The sequence below is a fragment of the Vulpes lagopus genome, chromosome 10 (genome assembly GCF_018345385.1).
Source record: "Vulpes lagopus strain Blue_001 chromosome 10, ASM1834538v1, whole genome shotgun sequence".
Classification (NCBI taxonomy): Eukaryota; Metazoa; Chordata; class Mammalia; order Carnivora; family Canidae; genus Vulpes; species Vulpes lagopus.
In genome coordinates this window covers 71,267,822-71,288,269 of record NC_054833.1, presented here as the reverse complement: position 1 = coordinate 71,288,269, position 20,448 = coordinate 71,267,822, and the positions used below count along the sequence as shown (strand labels likewise).

Here is a 20,448-nt window from a genome sequence, read left to right as displayed (position 1 = left end):
GGGCTCCAGGGGGCGGGGCGGGGCGGATGGGGCGGGGCTCTGCCAGGAGGGGCGGGGAGGACCGGGACTGGAGGGGGCGGGGCTCCAGGGGCGGGGCGGGGAGGATCGGGACAGGTGGGGGAGGGGAGGATCGGGACTGGTGGGGGCGGGGGGGGCCAGGGACCGGCGGGGCGGAGCTCCGGGGGCGGGGCGGGGCGGATCGGGGCGGGGCTCTGCCAGGAGGGGCGGGGAGGACCGGGACTGGAGGGGGCGGGGCTCCAGGGGCGGGGCGGATCGGGACAGGTGGGGGAGGGGAGGATCGGGGCTGGAGGGGCGGGGCTCTCGGTGGCCGAGCTGGGAGGATCGGGACTGGTGGGGGCGGGGCGGCCAGGGACCGGCGGGGCGGAGCTCCGGGGGGCGGGGCGGGGCGGATCGGGGCGGAGCGGATCGGGGCGGGGCTCTGCCAGGAGGGGCGGGGAGGACCGGGACTGGAGGGGGCGGGGCTCCAGGGGCGGGGCGGATCGGGACAGGTGGGGGAGGGGAGGATCGGGGCTGGAGGGGCGGGGCTCTCGGTGGCCGAGCTGGGAGGATCGGGACTGGTGGGGGCGGGGGGGGCCAGGGACCGGCGGGGCGGAGCTCCGGGGGCGGGGCGGGGCGGATCGGGGCGGGGCTCTGCCAGGAGGGGCGGGGAGGACCGGGACTGGAGAGGGCGGGGCTCCAGGGGGCGGGGCGGGGCGGATGGGGCGGGGCTCTCGGTGGCCGAGCTGGGAGGATGGGGACCGGCGGGGGCGGGGCTGCGTGGAGGGGCGGGCCCGGGCCCGGCGGTGCGGCGCTGGGCCGGGCCTGGGCCGGGTCTGGGCGGCAGCCGGGCCGTGGCAGGAAGCCGGAAGCAGCCGCGGCCCCAGCTCGGGAGACATGGCGGGTGTTAAAGGTACACGGGTGGCCCCCCAGCTCGCGGCTCCTGCGGTGGGGTGAGCCTCCGTCCCGGGCCAAGCCTGGAGCTGCGCCTGAGCGCGTGGGCGGGGACCGGCTTCCCCCGGGCCCGCGGCGCTCCCGCGTCTCCCCTGGCCCGCGGGGTGCGGGTGGACCCGCAGGTTGTCACGCCCTCGCCCGGCTGTCTGGGGCCGTCCAGGCGGGGCCGGGAGCAGTGCCTGCCTGGGACGCCGGGCCACCCGGAGCATCACCTCCCGGCTCCTCAGTCCTCGGAGCGGCCCCGCCCCACCCCGGCCGAGTTTCCGACCGCCTGGGTCTCTCTCCACTTCCTGACAGGTCCACCCTGACGCCTCTCCTCCTCCTTCCTGTAGCTCTGCAGTTTCCCGTTTCCTCCGGAGCAGCCATTGTCTCGAGTCTCCTCGGCCTCGGGGCTCTTAATCCTCCGGGTACTGATCTTTTTTCCAGTTGAGCAGAGTTGACTGCAGGCGACGGAAAGGCCGCAGGAATGCTGTATCTCTCGTAGTTGCGGGGTGTGGGAGAGGCGCAGTGTTACCGCTACTTGAGCGTTTATCTGTGGACAGACAAGGAGGAGTGTCTGTACCGTGTGTGTTTTTTTGACTGTTCAGTTCAGCAAGGGGATGCCGAGAACACCAGTTCCCTGACTTGCTCGCCTTTAGAGAAAGGGGAGATGAGATGGCAGCGGCGGGAGAGGCTATTGGAAGGTTCCCGTTATTCTGGTGGGAAACCGTTGTATCTCTGATGTTTGGTTAGGGTAGTATAACTTGTTCCTATCTTGGAATTACTGTCCTCTTTGGAGTTTGTACCCAAGAATCTTCCCAGTTAATCAGCATCTGCTCTAAACATGTATAGACTGTATTTGCATGCATGTGCGTGCACTCTGAAATTTATGTATGTGAGCCGTTAGCCGCAGACACATTTTATCATTATTTATGGCTGACTTTTATATCGGTTTAGTAAATACGATTTACTTGGACATTGTGTTACACGTGTCCGGTTGGACGTTGTGCTACATGTGTCCAGTGTGTAGCGTGTCCCTCTGAAGCCGGTGCAGAAAACAGATGACGTGTCGTATCTCAGCACTGGACTGTGCTGTTGAGGCATGCCCCCCCAAAACTATCAAATAATAATAAGGTTATGTGTGAATGTGTTAGAAATCATGATGTGGTAAAAAGGAAAATAGACTATGAAATGGCAAAGGACTAAAGGAAAGGGGAACTGTTTTACAGATAGTTCCCCTTTTATTGAGGGACTACTGTATGCCTGTGGCTTGGGATAAAAAGATAAAAGCAACTTTGGGGTGACAGAACTGGAAATAATTATATTACTGTTGAAGTCTTCAAGGCGTGCTTAGGTAACAAGAGCAGCAGAGAGATGGTGTTGTGGATTGAATTGAATCCCTCAAGAGATTAATGATCAAGTTCTAAGTCCCCACTACCTGTGAATGTGACCTGATTTGGGAAGAGGGTCTGGCAGATGTTATCAAGTTAAGATGATACTGCATTAGAGTGTGCCCTAATGCAATGACTGGTGTCCTTATAAAAAAAGGAAATTTGCTTGCAGGGCCATAGGGACAACACCATAGGGAAAGAGAGGCCAAAATTGGAATGATGCAGGTAGAAGCCAAGAAGCGCCAAAGACTGCCAGTGACCACCAGGAGTTAGGAAAAAGCAAGGAAAGATTCTTGCCTTAGAGCCTTCAGAGGAAGCATGGCCCTGCCCACACCTTGATTAGAGATGTCAAGCCTCCAGAACTGTGAGAAAATAAACTTTGGTGGTTCTAAAGGGTCCATGGTATAGTACACTGTTAACAGCAGCCCCAGGAAACTAACACAAATGGAATTCCTTAACCTTGCTCCTGGGAGAAAAAGGACTGCTTTCACAAAAGAGGCGATTTGCATTGCATCAAATCTAAAAAGATCAGTCAGGTAAAGCCTTACTGAGGATGGAGCAAGGACAGTTTTTGCCAAGTGGAGAGAACATGTTCCCAGAACACTGATAGGCTGTGGAAGCAGCTGTGAAGGGGTGACACCAACTTCGTTTATTTGAGAGATCACTGTCTGCTATGTGGATTGGAAGGGTCACGGTTGGAGGCTGGTGTGAGATGGTGAGGGCCTGCACCAGGGCAGTAGCGCAGGGTTCAAGAGAAGAGGGTGGTCATCTCAGTCCTTTAGGGATTCCCTGGATCCTGGAAAGTGCAAGATCGAGATGCCAGCAGGTTCAGGGGCTGATGAATGTCTGCTTCCTGATTCATAGATAGCCATCGTCTTCTCACTGTGCCCTCACGTGGCAGAGGGCAAGAGAGCTCTGGGGTCCCATTGATGAGGGCCCTGATCCCATCCAGGAGGGCCCCGCCTTCATGACCTAATCACTCCCAGAAGCTTTACAGACCGTCACGTTGCCAGTAGGGTTTAACATGAATCTGATGAGGGGACACACTCATTCAGCCTATAGCAGTAGGTTTGAGTGACATCTGGGAGAAGTCACTTTGCCTTACTGATTTTTCTCGAAGATAGAGTGTGATGATAGTGTTGGTTGTTCTTTCAAGATGGAACTTAAAGGGCAGAAAGTGTGTTTGGAAGGAGAGAGTAAAATGTTTCCGTTTTACAGGTTGCATTCGAGGTCCTTGTTGGCTACCCAAGCAGAGAAGTGCGGAGTGGAGTAGGATGCACAGGCCTGGTTCTTAGGACCTGTTCTGGGCTTGCGGCATCAGATGTGGCTGGACCCTTGTGGTACCAGGGAGTTTGGGGTTGAATGCAATGTGTCAGCAGAAGTGTACAGTGGAAAGAAATGAAGGTGAATTCTTGGTTAGCTCCAACTTTAAAAGATAGCGGAGGATGTGATTTCCTAAAAAATTTAAAAAGAATCAACCGGAGGTACATTTGTGATCAGTATCGCAAAACAGAAAGAAGATACTACGGTTCCTAGCTCTGAAAGGTCTCCAGCAGGAGGGAGTGATATGGATGGTGAGGCTCAGCGCAGGGACAACGCCAACTGGGGAATGACCATATGTAGTGAAACAGTGTGTGCAAAGTTACTTTTGTAAGTGTTTCTTTAGAAAGTGACATGTACCACATGGAAAAATATAAAAATTAAAATTGATGGTCCTTCCTTGCCCCCTAATGTCTGTGTATTTGCAGATGTTTTTAGAAAGCACCTTAGCATCTTCCTGTAAAGCATCTCCTCAAATCTCTTAAAGTAAAAGGAAATAATCAAAACGTTAATTAAGTTAGTGAATAATTTTGAACATTATGGATTTTTTGAGAAGAAAATTTGGCTAAATTGTGTCCTGTGCTTTGGGTTTATACCTTGAGCAAAGAACTTTGCTAAAATGAGCAGATACCTTCATCAGGCAAGATTTATGTATGGAGCACCTCCTTTTGCCAAACACTTCGCATAGATTATCTCCTTTAACTTCCCAGAAGCTTCATGAGAAGGTGGCACTGTTATTCCCATTTCACAGTGAGAAATCAGATTGAAAGAGGTTCAATTTCTCTCCAAGGTCACACAACCACTTGGTGGCAGTGTTAAGATTTGAACCCCTGGGGACGCCTGGGTGGCTCAGCAGTTGAGCATCTGCCTTTGGCTCAGGGCATGATCCCCGTCCTGGATTCAAGTCCCATATCGGCTCCCTGCAAGGAGCCTGCTTCTTCCTCTATGTCTCTGCCCCTCTCTGTGTCTCTCATGAATAAATAAAATCTTAAAAAAAAAAAAAAAAAGATTTGAACCCCTGTTGGTGACTCAGAGCTTTTTTAACAGCCCTGAATCTTTGTCTCCCACTCAGCAGCATTATAAGAACAAATGCATTCCTACCCCCTCAGAGATTAGTGTTGAACAGAGGCAGGGAATAAATATTTTATTCAGTGGATAGTAGTTGGGAATCATTTTCTATGAAGACATGAAAGCAGTCTTCAAATACTTGAAGTATTGTGGTTGGGGGAGGCAAAATGATCAAAAGGTATATATATTACAGTGAGGCAGTTTGGGATATAATTTAAAGAGGATTTCCAGCATTTGGATACTGTCAGAAGAAAACGATCTGCCTCAGGCAGTAGTGAATTCTCTCCACTGGAGTTGTGCGGACAGGCTGGCTGGTGTCTTGTGATGAATAGATGGAACTCCTATATTAGGGGTTGGGGAATGCTTGAGACTGTTCTCACCTAATGGTTTTAAAGTGGTGGACATAGCTAGTCATTTGCCCGTCAAATGTGACATCAGCTAATAAGTAAATCACTATATTTGCTTAAATTGGGGATCTTTTCTTTAACTGAATGTTTTTATTGAGATACAAATCACATACCAGGGGTGCCTGGGTGGCTCAGTTGGTTAAGCGGTTAAGTGTCTGCCTTTGGCTCAGGTCATGATCTCAGGGTCCTGGGATCGAATGTCTGCGTCATCTGAGCTCCATGCTCAGTAAGGAACCTGCTTCTCCCTCTCCCTATGCCCTTTTCCCCTGCTTGTGTGCTCACTTGCTGTCTCGCTGTCAATTAAATAAATAGAATCTTTTTTAAAAAAATCATGTACCATAAAACTAACCCTTTTATTTTTTTTTTAAGATTTTATTTATTCATGAGAGACACAGGCAGAGGGAGAAGCAGGCTCCCTGTGCGGGACTTGATCTCAGGACCCCGAGATCACGACCTGAGCCAACGGCAGACAGACACTCAACCACTGAGCCACCCAGGGGTCCCCAAACTAGCCCTTTTAAAGTGCAAAAATCTGTGGTTTTTAGTATATTCACAAGGTTGTGCAACCGTCACTACTAGTTAATGCCAGAACATTTTATCACCTGAAGGAGAAAAACTCCATACCCATTAGGAGGAACTCCCCATTCCTCCCCTCCTCCTCCAAGCCTCAGGCCACCATTGATCTGGGACCTTTAATTCTGGGTTTTTGTTTTTCACAGCTCTTGTGGCATTATCCTTCAGTGGGGCTATTGGGCTGACTTTCCTCATGCTGGGATGTGCCTTAGAGGATTATGGGTAAGTTATCATCTCAAAAACAACTATTCTCGTTTTTTTGTGCCTTTGTCACCATTAGTTTGGGTGTTAGCAAGTTTGTTCAGTGTAGCACTGAGCTTTCACCAATGAGTTAGTGAAGTCCAGATGCCCTCACAGGTCAGTTGGATTTGTGCAGAGAAAAGCTTTTTGTAAACTTGATGTATTCGTTTAATAAGCATCTACTGAGCACCTACTCTGGACCCACTGGGGATACAATAATGAAGACACAGTCCTGTCCTCAAGGAGCTTATGGTTCTAGGGTTCTAGTTGTACCTGAGAGGTAGGCAGGTGACGGTCCAGTCCGGAGGATGAGAGCTGCAGTGGAGTCCAGTGTACAGTACACCGAGAGCTTTGAGAAGGCAGGTTTGAGTCTCTCTGGAAGAGTCAGGAAGGGCTGCAGAGAAGCAGTGCTCTTTAAGCTGAGACGTGGTGCCTGTATTAGGGTTTGTGGGGCTGATGAGTTAGGGAAGGACATTCCAGGCAGTAGGAACCTTCAAAAAGATTTATTTGGCAGCTGTTGGTTGAGTGCCTACCACATGCCAGCCACCATTATGAGAATTAAGGAATCTGAGAACCAGGTCCTGCTCTCTTAGAGTGTGTATTTCAGCGTGGGGAGCACAGACAATAAACAAATATAAAAAAAAACATCCATTCTATCAGTGGTAGAAATGTTATGAAAGATAAAGGGCCCAGAGGTCCGGGAGAGGGTGATCAGGGCAGGCCTTTCTGAGAGGGTGACATGTGAGCAGAAACGTAAAGAAGAAAAAGAAGCAGGACATATAATTAACTGGGGAAAGATGACTTCGGGCAGTAGGAAGGTCATATGCTGAGGCTCACATACATGAAAGTATATGGACTGTTCAGGAAACCACTTGGGGTTCGTTATGGTGGGGCATAGAGGGTAGCTGGGATGGGCAGAAGAAGGGTTGGTCAAGGATGTAGAGTTCATCCTTAGGGCACTGTATGCCTTGTAAAGGAGATGAGATTTTATACTTCAGGCAATAGGAGCTGGAGAAATAGCTTGAAAATATGTTTAGAGGATGAGGGGGTTTAGGTTTTCAGGTCAGTCTGGCCAGAATGTTAGTGTGGATAGCAAGGTACTGAGAGTATAGTCAGGGTGAGTAGTAGGGCACTACCATCATAAATCAAGCAAAATGTAGGGCTGTGGCAAGAGCAGTAGAAAGGAAGGAGAGAAATCCTGGTGGCAGAACTAATAGGTTTTGTTAACTGATGTCAGAGTTCAGCAAGGGGAAAAGGTTCTGGGATGCTTCCAGGTGATTGGCTAGAGCAACTTACTGCATGGAAGATGATGGAACTAACTTAGACCAACTGGAGCCAATCATTAAGACATTGATGAGTTTAAGTCCTCATCCCAGTCCCAGCCAGCTATCACAGAAATTGTCTAAACACAAGAGGGAGCCCTGCAGTTATAAGCAATACTCATATTTGTCCGGAGCTTTTGCAGCTGTTATGGGAGTCTAGCATTAAGGGTATAAGCTATCCTCATTTCTAGCTGGGGACCCAGAGCCCAGAGAGGTTAAAGACTTAACCCAAATCACACAGCTTTAAGTGATTCATGTTTAAATTGGACTTGTTCTGAATCTCGACCATTTTTCTGTAACCAACTCTGAATCCAGGTTATAATTCTCTGTGGTCTCTATAAGGTTAAAAAGAACACCCCCCCCCCCCAAAAAAAAAACCCAGACAAATGATCCATTACTACTACAACAAAGATATTAGTTTTATGTCATAACAATGGTGATCGATGATTATCATCCTCATTAGGAGTCAGCATACTGGCACACGGGCCAAACATACCCTGATGCATGTTTTTGTAGTTAATGCTTTATAGGAATACAGCCATGAGCCATGCTCATTTAGGTACTATCTTCGGCTACTTTTATACTACTGGGACAGCGTAGTTGAGACAGAGAACTTGTGGCTTGCAAGGTCTTAAGTATTTACTATTTGGTCTTTGCAGAAAAAGCTTGCCAATCTCTGGCCTACATGTTTTCCAAATAGTATATATTTAATATTTAAATTTTGTGTATAAGCAGGGTTGCTTCTCTATTAGCAGTTCTTGAATATTGGTGGCTTATTGTGAATGGAAATGTAGTCTCCTAGATTTTTTTGTTTTTGCTTTTTAAAGATTTTATTTATTCATGAGAGACACACAGAGGCAGAGACATAGGCGGAGGGAGAAGCAGGCTCCCTGTGCGGAGCCCAATGCTGGACTTGATCCCAGAACCCTGCTCATGACCTGAACCGAGGCAGACCCTCAACTGCTGGGCCACCCAGATGCCCCTCCTAGATTGCTTTACAGACAACTCTCACTGTATTTTAGGAAGAATTTAGAGCTCCTGGCTGTGGGCATGTTGGTCATAGCTGGATCTATTCCAGACCTCTTCCCCTTTCTGTATCTCTGTTTCCTCAGTGGTAAAATAAAGACTTCAAACTAGAGAATCTCTAAAAGTCCCTTCACCAGGATTGGGTGATTTTTGAAACACACAACAATCCCTATAGTTTGAAATTAGGAGTTAGAATTCAGTGTTTACATCCTGAGTCCTCTTGATGAAGGGCCTTTTCTGTTCTTGCTTTTTGGTTATTACCATCCTGCACTCCTAGATCTGTGGCTGAAATAAACTTTCATCACATTATAGCTTTGCCACAACTTCTGCTTAATGGTGCTAGCTATCAGGGTGGATCTGTGTTGTGGTGACATATATTACTGTGATGTGGATATATAAAAATGAGTAGAGACTATGCTTTTTTCCTCCCTCAAGAAATGAAGCATAATAACTACCTGATAAAGATAAATATTTTTGAAGTAGTTATAGAGAAAATGTAATTGAAAAGCAGATGGCAATTTTTAATAAATGTAAAACATTAAAATTTGCATTACAGTATTGTTACCTCTTATAATAAAGGTTATCTAAAATTTTTGCTAGTAAGCATCTTTATTTTTATGACTTCGTAAAATTCATTCCGTTAATTCAGTAAGTATCAGTGGAATACCTCATTCTAGGCCATGGAGATAAATGGTAATTGATTAAGACAGATAAGATTCTTGTTCTCATAACAAGGAAATATCAAATAGGGATAAGTGTTGTGTAAAAAAAGCTAAGAGAATGATGTGCTTAAGGATAACTTGAAGTATTTAAAATGGGTGGTCAAAATAAAATAAAATAAAATAAAATAAAATAAAATGAGTGGTCAGTTGTATTTCACTTAGTGTGATAGCCTCTATGTCCATCCATGTTGTCACAAATGCAAGATCTCATTCTTTTTTATGGCTGAGTAATATTCTAATGTGTATGTATGTATATATATATATATATATACACTAATGTGTATGTATGTGTATATATATATATGTATACACACACACACACACACACACACACACATATATATACACATATATTCTTTGTCCCTCCATCTGTTGATGGACTCGAGTTATTTCCATATTCCATATCCTGGCTATTATAAATAATGCTGCAGTGAACATAGGCATGCATATATCTTTTTCAAATTAGTGGGGTTTTTTGTTTTCTTTAGGTAAATACCCAGTAGTGGAATTACTGGATCATATGATAACTCTAATTTTTTTGAGGAATGTCCATACCATTTTCCACAGTGGTTACACCAATTTGCATTCACACCAACAGTGTACAGGGGTTCCCTTTTCTCCACATCCTAGCCAACACTTGTTGTATCATGCCTTTTTGATACTAGCCATTCTGACAGGTGTGAGATAATATCACATTGTGGTTTTGGTTTGTGTTTCCCTGATGTTGAGTGTTGTTGAGCATCTTTTCATGTGTCTGTTGGCCATCTGTATTTCTTCTTTGGAAAAATATCTGTTCAGGTCCTCAGCCTTTTTTATTTTTATTTTTTTAAAGATTTTATTTATTTATTCATGCGAGACACAGAAAGAGAGAGAGAGGCAGAGACATAGGCAGAGGGAGAAGCAGGGAGCTCCATGTGGGACTCGATCCTGGGACTCCAGGATCATGACCTGAGCCGAAGGTAGATGTTTAACCACTAAGCCACCCAGGTGTCCCCCTCTGCCTTTTCAAAATTGGGTTATTTGGGGGGGTTTCTTGGTGTTGAGTTGTAGAAGTTCCTTGTATATTTGGGATATTAATATCTTACTGGATATACTACTTGAAAATACCTTCTCCCATTCAGTAGGTTGCCTTTTCATTTTATTAATGGTTTCCTTCACTGTGCAAAAGCTTTTTATCTTACTGTCATCCCAGTAGTTTAATTTTGCTTTTGTTTCCCTTGCCTGAGGAGACATATCTAGGAAAATGTTCCTAAGGCTGGTGTCAGATATTGCTTGTGTTTTCTTCTAGGAGTTTTATGGTTTCAGGTCTCCCTTTTAGGTCTGTAATCCATTTTGAGTTTATTTTTATACATGATGTAAGAAAGTGGTCCAGTTTCATTCATTTGCATGTAACTATTCAGTTACCATTTTTTGAAGAGGCCAAATTGATGGCTGGGTTGGGAGATGGAGGGATGTGCAAGATGGGTGAAGGGCAGTGAGAGATGCAGGCTTCCAGGTATGGAATGAGTAAGTCACGGGGTTGAAACACACAGCACAGGGAATGAAGTCAATGGCATCATAATCGCAATGTATTTGGACATATATGGTAGCTACACTTTTGAACATAGCATTTTGTAAAGAGTTGTTGAATCACTGTGTTGTACACCTGAAAACTAATGTAATGTTATGTGTGAACTATATTTCAGTTAAAACATAAATAAATAAATGAAATTGAATGGTCAGGGAAAGCCACTTGTAGAAGGAGACCTCTCAGTTTAGATTACATAAGAAAGAGCCAGTCAATGAGAAGAGGGGGAATGGTGCATTCCAAGCAGAGGGCATGGTTAGTGCAGAGGCCTTAAGACAGGGATGAGCTCGGGAGTGTTTAAAGAATAGAAAAAAGGCTGGTATGGCTACTGACTGAGTGAATGAAGAGAAGATGGCACAAAGTGAATGGAAGACGCTGACAGATCATATAAGGCTTTGTAGGCCAGAGCAAAGAATCTGGGTTTTTCTGAGCCATCAAAGGGTTTCCAACATGCATACACTCAAAAGATCTCTATTGAATTAACGTGTGCAAGAACACTATACGGTGTTCTGTAAGGAAAACAAAGATGACTAAGCTTGTCTTTAAGAAATTACAGCTCAGTAATAACAGAAAACAGTAAAGATTCTAGATTACACATCTTGTAGTTGTTTTTTGTAACACGATGTAAACTATCTACATATTAATGGACTAGTAGCTTATAATCATTACATCTTATTGGTTCCTGATATAAATCATCTCATGTATGAATATTGACAATTAAATTAATGACTTTGACCTAGACATCAAAGATAATTCTGACTTTGAAATGCAGTGTGTCTTTAAAATGTAACCATAACTTTTCTTTTTTGGGTTTATTCTGGGTCCACCTGACAGCGTTTACTGGCCTCTGTTTGTCCTGATATTTCACGCCATCTCTCCCATTCCCCATTTCATTGCCAAAAGAGCAACATATGACTCTGACGCAACAAGTAGTGCCTGTCGGGAGCTGGCATATTTTTTCACTACTGGAATTGTTGTTTCTGCCTTTGGATTTCCTGTTATTCTTGCCCGTGTGTCTGTGGTAAGTTTTGTTTTCTATTGTTTTGCCTCGTTGTTGCTGAGTGTTCTTCAAAGGCCTGTGTCCAGAACATCAATTTCATTTCCATTGCTTAGGCTTGATACTCAAATCCAAGTGTGTTTTTACTTTCTCTTTTCCATTTTAGATCTCCCTATCGGTGTCTTGGCCATGTTTTCAGAATGCTTTCTTTGTCTCTCTATAACTTTTAGCCAGACCATGTGATTTCTTGCTTTTTCAACTTTAAGCTATTTTCTGGAATTGTGCTTAAATCCTTGCCTCCTAGAGCAATCCATGGAGATTATGGTAGTAATGCTCTTTTGGTTCCAAAGTAAACATCACATCAGATTCTTCTCCTGCAAATAGGATCATGGACACAATTTTCAACCCAATACAGTGGTCGTATTTTGAGGAACAACTACATGGCCAATAGAAATACAATGAATAAGATGCCATCTTCACATCTAATATAAAATTTTTCCTTTTGTTTCCAAAACACATATCATGGGTATAGTTTATTCACTTCTTTGACGTTCACTGTCTTTCATACTACTTGCTTTTATTCCCCCTAACTACATACTGTTTCAGTTTCATGAAACTCTTATTTGGGGCATTGGATATCTTACTTGTGGCATTGAATCTTTGGAACATCTGCTATTTGTAAGATACCAGGAATAAGAGCCAGATACTGTCTCTGTTCCAGAGAGCACAGAAAATAGTCTGATGGGTAAGTACACTATAAATGTATTATGTGTGATAATTGAAACATGATTACAACACCATAGGAGCACCAGGAAGAAAGACATTCCAACTGGCATTTGATGTAGGCCCCTAAGGATAAATAAGGTTTTGATTAAAGTAGGGAAGACTGTTATATGGAATGGCACCCAAGTGTGAAAATGCAGTATGTGGTATTTCAGTGTGTGGAGCCAAAAGGATGTGGTTGAGATGGAGGCTAGAAAGGTTGATGAAGTCCAGTTGGGCAGGCTCTTGAATGCCATGCCAGCTCGAACTCTGTCTAGATAATTTGAGAAGCATTTGAAGGTTTTTGAATGCAAAATCATCATGACCTTATTCTTCTTGTGCCTTACACTAGTACTTCTTATGTTTGACTGTAAGGATTTTTGTTTTATGCATCATGTTTCATGAAGAAACTTTTTTTTTTAAAGATTTTATTTTTTCATGAGAGACACAAAGAGAGAGTCAGAGACATAGGCAGAGGGAGAAGCAGGCTCCCTGCAGGAAGCCCAATGTAGGAATCAACCCCAGACCCCGGGATCACCCCCTGAGCCAAAGGCAGATGCCCAGCCGCTGAGCCACCCAGGCGTCCCTTATGAAGAAACTTTAATTGATGTTCTCTTTCTACTGGTTAAGTTAAAACAAAAAATGCCCACTAGAGGGTACTCTCATCCCCTACTCTGCCCCTGTAGAAGGATCTGCCAAGCTGGAAAGCCGTTTTCATTTGTATGCAGATTATTATTTAAAGCTTTAAAAAGAAACAGACCAATCCATAACTCTTCAATTCCTATTCTCCTGAAAGAAGGCAATGTGTATAGAACTTTTAGTACCCAATATTATAATTGGACCCTTTATATTCTGGCTGCTTGTATTTTACTTAAGGCAATCATCATCTACTGAAAACAAGTTGAGAAATACGTCTAATGGGGAAAATGATAAGGATGATACAGACTTAATTATCTAGCATCACGAAGTAATTAGGCTAATTACTGAATAGTTCACTGTCTCCTGCCTGTTATATTATTAAGCCTTTTAGCAGTTTTATGTAATATTTCATTGCATGACTCTAATGCAGAAAATAACGAGATTTTCAAAGAGTACAATATGAAGAAAGTAAAGATTTAATCCTTTTTTTTGTGTTTCAGATCAAATGGGGAGCCTGTGGCCTTGTGCTGGCAGGCAATGCAGTCATTTTCCTTACAATTCAAGGTTTTTTCCTTGTATTTGGAAGAGGAGATGATTTTAGCTGGGAGCAGTGGTAGCACTTTATTCTGATAAAATGCATTTTATTTCTTAGAAGTCATACTATATGTACTTGTGTGTGCATGTGGCCTTTTACTATGAAATATCATACGCTGTTTTTTTTTTATACCTTTATCATGTTCACTGTAAGGACTGCATGAGAAAAAGTTTTATTTCCAGCAAATAGACCTCTCCATTTCCTCAAGCTGAATTATGTTATTTGTTGGCTGTTCATAGGGTCGTGGTGCTCTCAGATACTAACATGGTCTTGTAGACAGCTGCTCACTTATGCCGTGTACCTTTTGCCGGGGGATGCACTTGCGTAGGCAGATAACACTGGAGCAAGTGTCCATTCTGCCCAGGACTTCCAAGGTGTACTTGTTGCCCAGAGAGACAGATGTGGCTCCCTCTTTGTGTTGTAGATCCTTGGCGCGCAAAGTGTGGTCTGCACAGCACCCACCTCACCGGCCAGTAGGTACAGACTCAGAGGCCCCACCATGGACCTAGTGCATTTTGGATGAGACCCCAAGTGAATAATTATATGCACATTAAAGTTTGATAAGTGCTGTCATAGAGGAATGAGCATCACATCTAGCGTCCCTGTCTTCCCTTTGGCTCACCCACTTAACCTCTCTGGGCATGAGCTGCTCATTTGTAAAAATGGATTCACCTGCCTTTGTGTTGATGCCTAGTTCAGAGGCCCTTTGGTGTTTGCGAAATGCCCAAATCTATAATCTTGTTCCTCACATTGTGGAATTGTTCTCAGTAGGGAGGCACTGTGTCTTCATACTGTCTGAGAGGCAGCGGCTGTGTGCATAGTGCTGGGGGAGCAGAATCACCCCAGAGCCCCCCTGGGGTGCACAGAGGGAGGCCAGGCTGGAAGCAGCCCCTGCTCTAGCATGGTGGGCAAGAGAGGATAAATAATAACTGCTTAATTTCCCTTTATAATCACACACTTCTCCCCAGCTTCTTCTCTGTGATGCTCTCCATCTCCACCCCACCAAATACACAGACTCCTCGCAGTTCTGTGTTGCCCTTACTTCCTTACGGCTCTGGCTTTTCCAAGGTAGGAGGCAGAGGGCGAGCTGCTTAACTTTATCCACATGTTGATGTACTTACTGTCCTTCATGCCTTGTAGGTCTTTTTCTATGTATATATAAAACACCTTAAGCCACTTTTAAATGAACCATTGGGAATACGTGTCATGCTGGGTCCTGTAATCAATTTTTCTAGCTCAACTTCTTGTTCAAGATCTATTGAGAAAGGGAAATATGGGAACTAGAACCACTTGGTGAGACCTGTAATGACATCAAAACACTGAAATTGTGAAGTTTGGAATCTGAGGAACTGGCATATATTTTCATATTCTGGAATGATCCGGGACCAGGAGAAGAGAACAGTGATAACTAAAAGGACAACGTGCAGTTATATTTTGTCCTTGTGCATGATTTTATGTTTTCAAAGATCTGTGTACATACAGAATTATTGATTTTGTTTCTGATATTTATACTAGAAAAATTATATAGACACTTTATAATTTTAACCAGCATTTTTAATAACACTTGCACTTATTTTATTGTAATAAATTTCTCTTTTAACACAAAAGAAAGTTTAATTTCAAAAGTCTTTATTCTGATGTAGCCTTGCATAAAAGATAAAAAGTGAGAATTTCTTGGCATTCAAAATGGGCAGTTTGAGCAATAATCTATCCGGCCTTATATAGTAATAGCAATAAATTTTAAGATACCGTGTGAATGTCTAGTTGGCTTGTAATAGTATTTCTTTTCCTAACATGGAAATAGTGTTTAATTTATACTCCACTTTTGCAAAAGTATCTTTGTTACTTATACATATTTCAGAAAACCAGGTAGCCTTAATATGTAGCCTTAAAGCATTGCCTCTGATTGTATTTCCAGAATGATATAAAGTACTTGCATAGAGAATATTTGTAACTATTCCCTAATAATAGAAGGGTTGGTTGAAGTGATATATTGTTGAATTTGCTCTTTGTCTGAAAACGAACATTTATTCTTAGTGGTTAACTGTCAACTGAGTAATAAGTGTCAGCAGGAAGCAGTGCTGTGTATGAACGTACAAAAGTTTCCTTTTGATGACACAAGTATTGGAATTTGTTTTTTCCTTTATAAAAGGTTCATTTTTCCCCCCTGTATACCTTAGAAAATATTTTGGAGATGCAGAGCACATTGATTACATTCTAAAACTGAGAATACACATAATGAATTGCTCTTATGAGTAAGTAAGTCATCTTATGCAGGGATTCTCTATCATACTCCAAACAACTGACTTATAGGTGGGCTTTGAAACACTTCGCCACAGAAAATGGGAGATTGGTGATCCCAGGCCAAGCCTTCTGAGATGTAGTGGACTTACAATGCTCAGGAAACCTGCCTGAGTTTCCAGTTTTAGAAACACGGTAGCACGAACAAGGTGGAGAAAGGAAAGTAAATCTCTACCTCTTTTCCTAAGAACAAAGATCTTTATTCAATTTTCGCAGCACTTCCCATCCCCTAACGCCCTTGGGGTCCAGGTACATTCCTGAGTTTTTTTGGTCTCCTCTCCTGATGTGTGGGACCTTCCTTCCAGCCTGCCTCACTTCCTGGGTTCCTCTTATGCCCAGATTACCCACCTCCCTGCTCCTACCCAGTCAGTTTTCTTAGTGTCGCTGATACGGTGCATTGCTGATCAGACTCCTCCCCAGAAAGAAAGGCTGACTTGTGATCATCTCCCCACCTCCCTGGAACTCTTTTTTTTTTTTTTTTTTTAATTTTTTAATGAGAGACAGAGAGAGAGAGGCAGAGACATAGGCAGAGGGAGAAGCAGGCTCCCTGTGGGGAGCCCAATGTGGGACTCAATCCGGGGACTCCAGGATCACTCCCTGAGCCAAAGGCAGCCGCCCAACTGCTGAGCCACCCAGGTGTCCCTCCCCTGGAACTCTTACCAGTGCCCACAACATCGAGCAGTTCCCAAGCTGAGCTGCAACTGCATTTTCACAAGGTAGTGCCTGGGAACCCAGTGGCTTATTCACAGAAAATGGCAGTGTTTCAAAGTGAAATGGAAAAAGCATTCCGGCAGTTTATAGAAGAATAATAATATTTGGGTTAGGGGCAACCCTCTCATCTCTGATCCCTTCCTCCGGGTGAGTTCTCAGCTGGTTGCACTTTTTCATGGTGGTTTCTTTTCCTCCACTTACAGACCCACAGATTCTCCTTACAGTCCTCAAAAAATTTTTACCTCTGAGCTATTCCCCTGACGAAGACTCAAGAGGCTGAAATGTTTTATTAAGTTAATAACATTTCTTATACTCCCAGGGAAATGCTTAGATGTCACAGAAATGAGCCCCTTTTGCAGAAAAGTCCAATTTTGCACCATAATTTAACCAGATTTTTATGAGGATACTAGCATTTTCCAAGCAGAGTAATTAGTCCACAATGGGGAACTGTTATTTTTGTAAGTGGATATAGGTTGTGTGTTTTAATTTTTTTTCCCTAATCTGCCTCATGAAGTCCCTTATTTGCAAAAATCCCAGTGCATAATAGCTCATGAATTATAATCTGTTTTGTAAGTGGCCATGCTACCGGAACAATCAGTGGTACCCCAAACATGATGTGAAGGATCTCTAAGAGTGCTTTAGAATGAATTATATATGTATGATAAGGATGATTACTTTTTCAATAAAACTTGTCATTTATACTTTAACAAACACTCTTCTTGTATGTTATTAAAGTGTTTAATTTGGGCAGATTAATTTTCCTAGTCTTTTTGTTTGGATAATCTTAATGTGAACGTGACTAGTTTTGAGCCAACACTTACTGTGATAAAAGAGAAGCAGGACAGGGATATGTGCATTCTGGAAGGGATCCAGTTGCTAATTAGAGCTTTGCTGAGGCTAACACTCCTGTGGGTGGGGGTGGGTGGCTGGACCTGGTTAATAATCAGTAATTCCTGTGGAATTGGAAAAGAGAGAAATTCCTGTGGAATTGGAAAAGAGAGAAAAGTCAACTCTTTAAAATTGCTGTACATACTCTAAAGAGTTTTTGTGCACTATAGAAAAGAATGAGCTGCTGTAAAATCCTACTTAAGGAATAATATGTTCTCCTTATGCATGAAACATTTGGGGAAGATCTGAGGTCTTTCAAGCGGATTTAGGCCGCTAGATTACAAAGAGCCTGAGCTAGTTATTTCTTTGTGTTGTCTGAGTAAGTGTAAAGTTTTAGTAGAAATTTAATAATATCAACATAACCATAAAATGCCCGTAAGAAAGAATAGTTCCCAAGGAAACTTCTCTGTTCCAAGGGTTTTTACATATGCATTTTCATTTAGAAAGTACACTGGGAAATTGAACACCAATAAAAATTAATTAAAAAAAAAAAAAAAAGAAAGTACACTGGGTGCATCAAGGTTCCTCCTCTGAGGCTGAGAATGGATGTGTCTGAGAAATCATGCACCTGGTATTTAAACAGCATCTCCTGTTTTGAGATTTAAAACAACAAACTTCCCTCTTTGTTTTTTGTCAGTTAAATGCGAATAAAAAATGTCTCGTCCAGTCATTATAATTGGAAAGTTATTTTCTCCTTTCTGCTTCCTACAGTGGCTCTTTACAGATTTCCACTGAGGGTATCAGTTTTTGTAGAAAGAAATAGAAAACAAATGTCTGGGTTGTTTGTTTGTTTGTTTTAAAGAACTAAAGTTGGGGGTGCCTGGGTGGCTCAGCAGTTGAGTGTGTCTGCCTTTGGCTCAGGTGTGGTCCTGGGATCCTGGGATCGAGTTCTGCAGCATGATCCCTGCAGGGAGCCTACTTCTCCCTCTGCCTATGTCTCTGCCTCTCTATGTCTCTCATGAATAGATAAAATCTTAAGAAAAGAAAAAAGAGAACCAAAGTTGCTGGAGAATTTAAATTTCAGAACTTCCCTCACATTTTTTTACGAAGTGTAACTTTGTAGAAAGTGAATTCCAGTTCTAACATTTAATACCTTGTAGTCACCAGGCATAGTGCAAAATTAATAAATGACCATTTTGAAACAATTATTCATGTTCAGTATTGGGCACTTAGATGAAGTGGTCCTTTTTTTTTTTTTAATTTTTTTTTTTTTATTTATGATAGTCACAGAGAGAGAGAGAGAGAGGCAGAGACACAGGCAGAGGGAGAAGCAGGCTCCATGCACCGGGAGCCCGATGTGGGATTCGATCCCGGGTCTCCAGGATCGCGCCCTGGGCCAAAGACAGGCACCAAACCGCTGCGCCACCCAGGGATCCCAGATGAAGTGGTCCTAATCTTGAGATCACACATATGGAAAAGACCACACTTGAAATCTGCATAGTATCTCTATTGCTGATGATCTCATAATCAAAACTGGTTAATTACAGTTGTTTTACACACTTTCAAATTAATTATTAGAGATTATTAAATCAAAAGTGTGCCTTCATTTTCTTATCCTCAGTATAACTCTAAACCATCAATTCAATCTTAGGTGGATAATTATTTTACTTAATAATTTAAAGCATAAATGCACTTATGTTTCTGCAGTTGAGAAACACATTTTATCACTACATTCTATATTAGCATTTATCTCTTCTTCTTCTTTTTTTTTTTTTTAATTTTTATTTATTTATGATAGTCACAGAGAGAGAGAGAGAGAGAGAGAGGCGCAGAGACACTGGCAGAGGGAGAAGCAGGCCCCATGCATCGGGAGCCCGACGTGGGACTCGATCCGGGGTCTCCAGGATCGCGCCCTGGGCCAAAGGCAGGCGCCAAACCGCTGCGCCACCCAGGGATCCCTATCTCTTCTTCTTTTAAGAGTTTATTTATTTATTTGAGAGAGCACGAGCTGAGTGAGAGGGGCAGAGGGGAAAGCATACTCCCTGCTGAGCAGATAGCCTGATGTGGCGGGCTCAATCCCAGGACCCTGGGATCATGACCTGAGCCAAAGGCAGATGCTTAACTGACTGAGCCACCCAGGTGCCCCTATCTCTTCTTTTTCTATAGCTTATCAGTAAGGGGAAGTTGAAGGTTGGGGGCAGATACACAGGCTGTTTGAAGTTAGCGCCCTAAAACACATTAGTGAGAGATTGAATGTCACATAAAACATTTTTGAGGACAAATGAATAGCATGAGAAACTGCAGGATTAATACACTTTCCACAAATTTAGTTGGAAATTTAATTAATAGAAATATATATATATATATTATATATACATAATGCATTAAGGAATAAACTTCATTTATTCAACAAAAACCTATCCTCTGTATCTATACTCACCTACTTGGTGATCTCATGCTGTCTTGTGGCTTTAAATAACCTTTTGTAGGCAACTGATACACATTTTATCTCCAGCCCAGACTTCTCTAAACCCCCGAGTTATATATCCAACTGCCAACATAATCTCTCCACTTGGATGCCTAATAGGCATCTCAAACTCAGCATGTCCAAAATCAAACTACTGACTCTCTGGTTCTGTTCCTCAGAACAAAGGACTTGGAAGTGTTTCAGAACTTATCATTGCACATCCCCCATGCAATCCATCAGGAAATCTTGTCACTTCTAGCTCCAAAATGTATCCAGAATCAAAACATTTCTCAGACCACCACTGCTACCACTGTGGTTTGAGGACACTATCCTATTTTGCTTGTGTTACTGCGCTAACCTCCTCACTGCTAGTTTCCCTGCTTTTTGCCTATTTTCTCCTTCAGACTAGTCTGAACACAGCAGTCAACTTGAGCCTGTAAAATGTAAATCAGATGGTGTCACTCCTCTGCCCCAGTGGCTTCCCGTCTCACTTTAATAATAAAAAGACACAATCCAGTTTTAAAAAGTGAACAAAAGATCTGAATAGGCATTTCTCCAAAGATATGAAGTGGCTAATGGATA

General features: G+C 43.3%; 1 protein-coding gene across 2 annotated transcripts; it reads left to right on the top strand.

Moving 5' to 3' along the window:
- The first annotated feature begins 779 nt into the window (after positions 1 to 779).
- Positions 780 to 17,278, top strand: LEPROT. Of its 2 annotated transcripts, XM_041770522.1 has the most exons (5): positions 848 to 910; positions 1,284 to 1,358; positions 5,836 to 5,911; positions 11,401 to 11,587; positions 13,465 to 17,278. In XM_041770522.1, the coding sequence occupies exons 1-5, from the start codon at positions 895 to 897 to the stop codon at positions 13,579 to 13,581; spliced, it is 471 nt and encodes a 156-aa protein (XP_041626456.1). In that variant the 5' UTR covers positions 848 to 894; the 3' UTR covers positions 13,582 to 17,278. The 2 variants fall into 2 exon arrangements, with proteins under 2 accessions (XP_041626457.1, XP_041626456.1); XM_041770523.1 differs by lacking the exon at positions 1,284 to 1,358 and having other exon boundaries at positions 780 to 910.
- The last annotated feature ends 3,170 nt before the right edge of the window (positions 17,279 to 20,448 follow it).

Coding starts and splice junctions, on each gene's coding strand:
- LEPROT (XM_041770522.1), top strand. Junction 1,359..5,835: donor CGGGGCTCTTAATCCTCCGG/GTACTGATCTTT, acceptor TGTTTTTCACAG/CTCTTGTGGCATTATCCTTC. Junction 11,588..13,464: donor TTCTTGCCCGTGTGTCTGTG/GTAAGTTTTGTT, acceptor TTTGTGTTTCAG/ATCAAATGGGGAGCCTGTGG.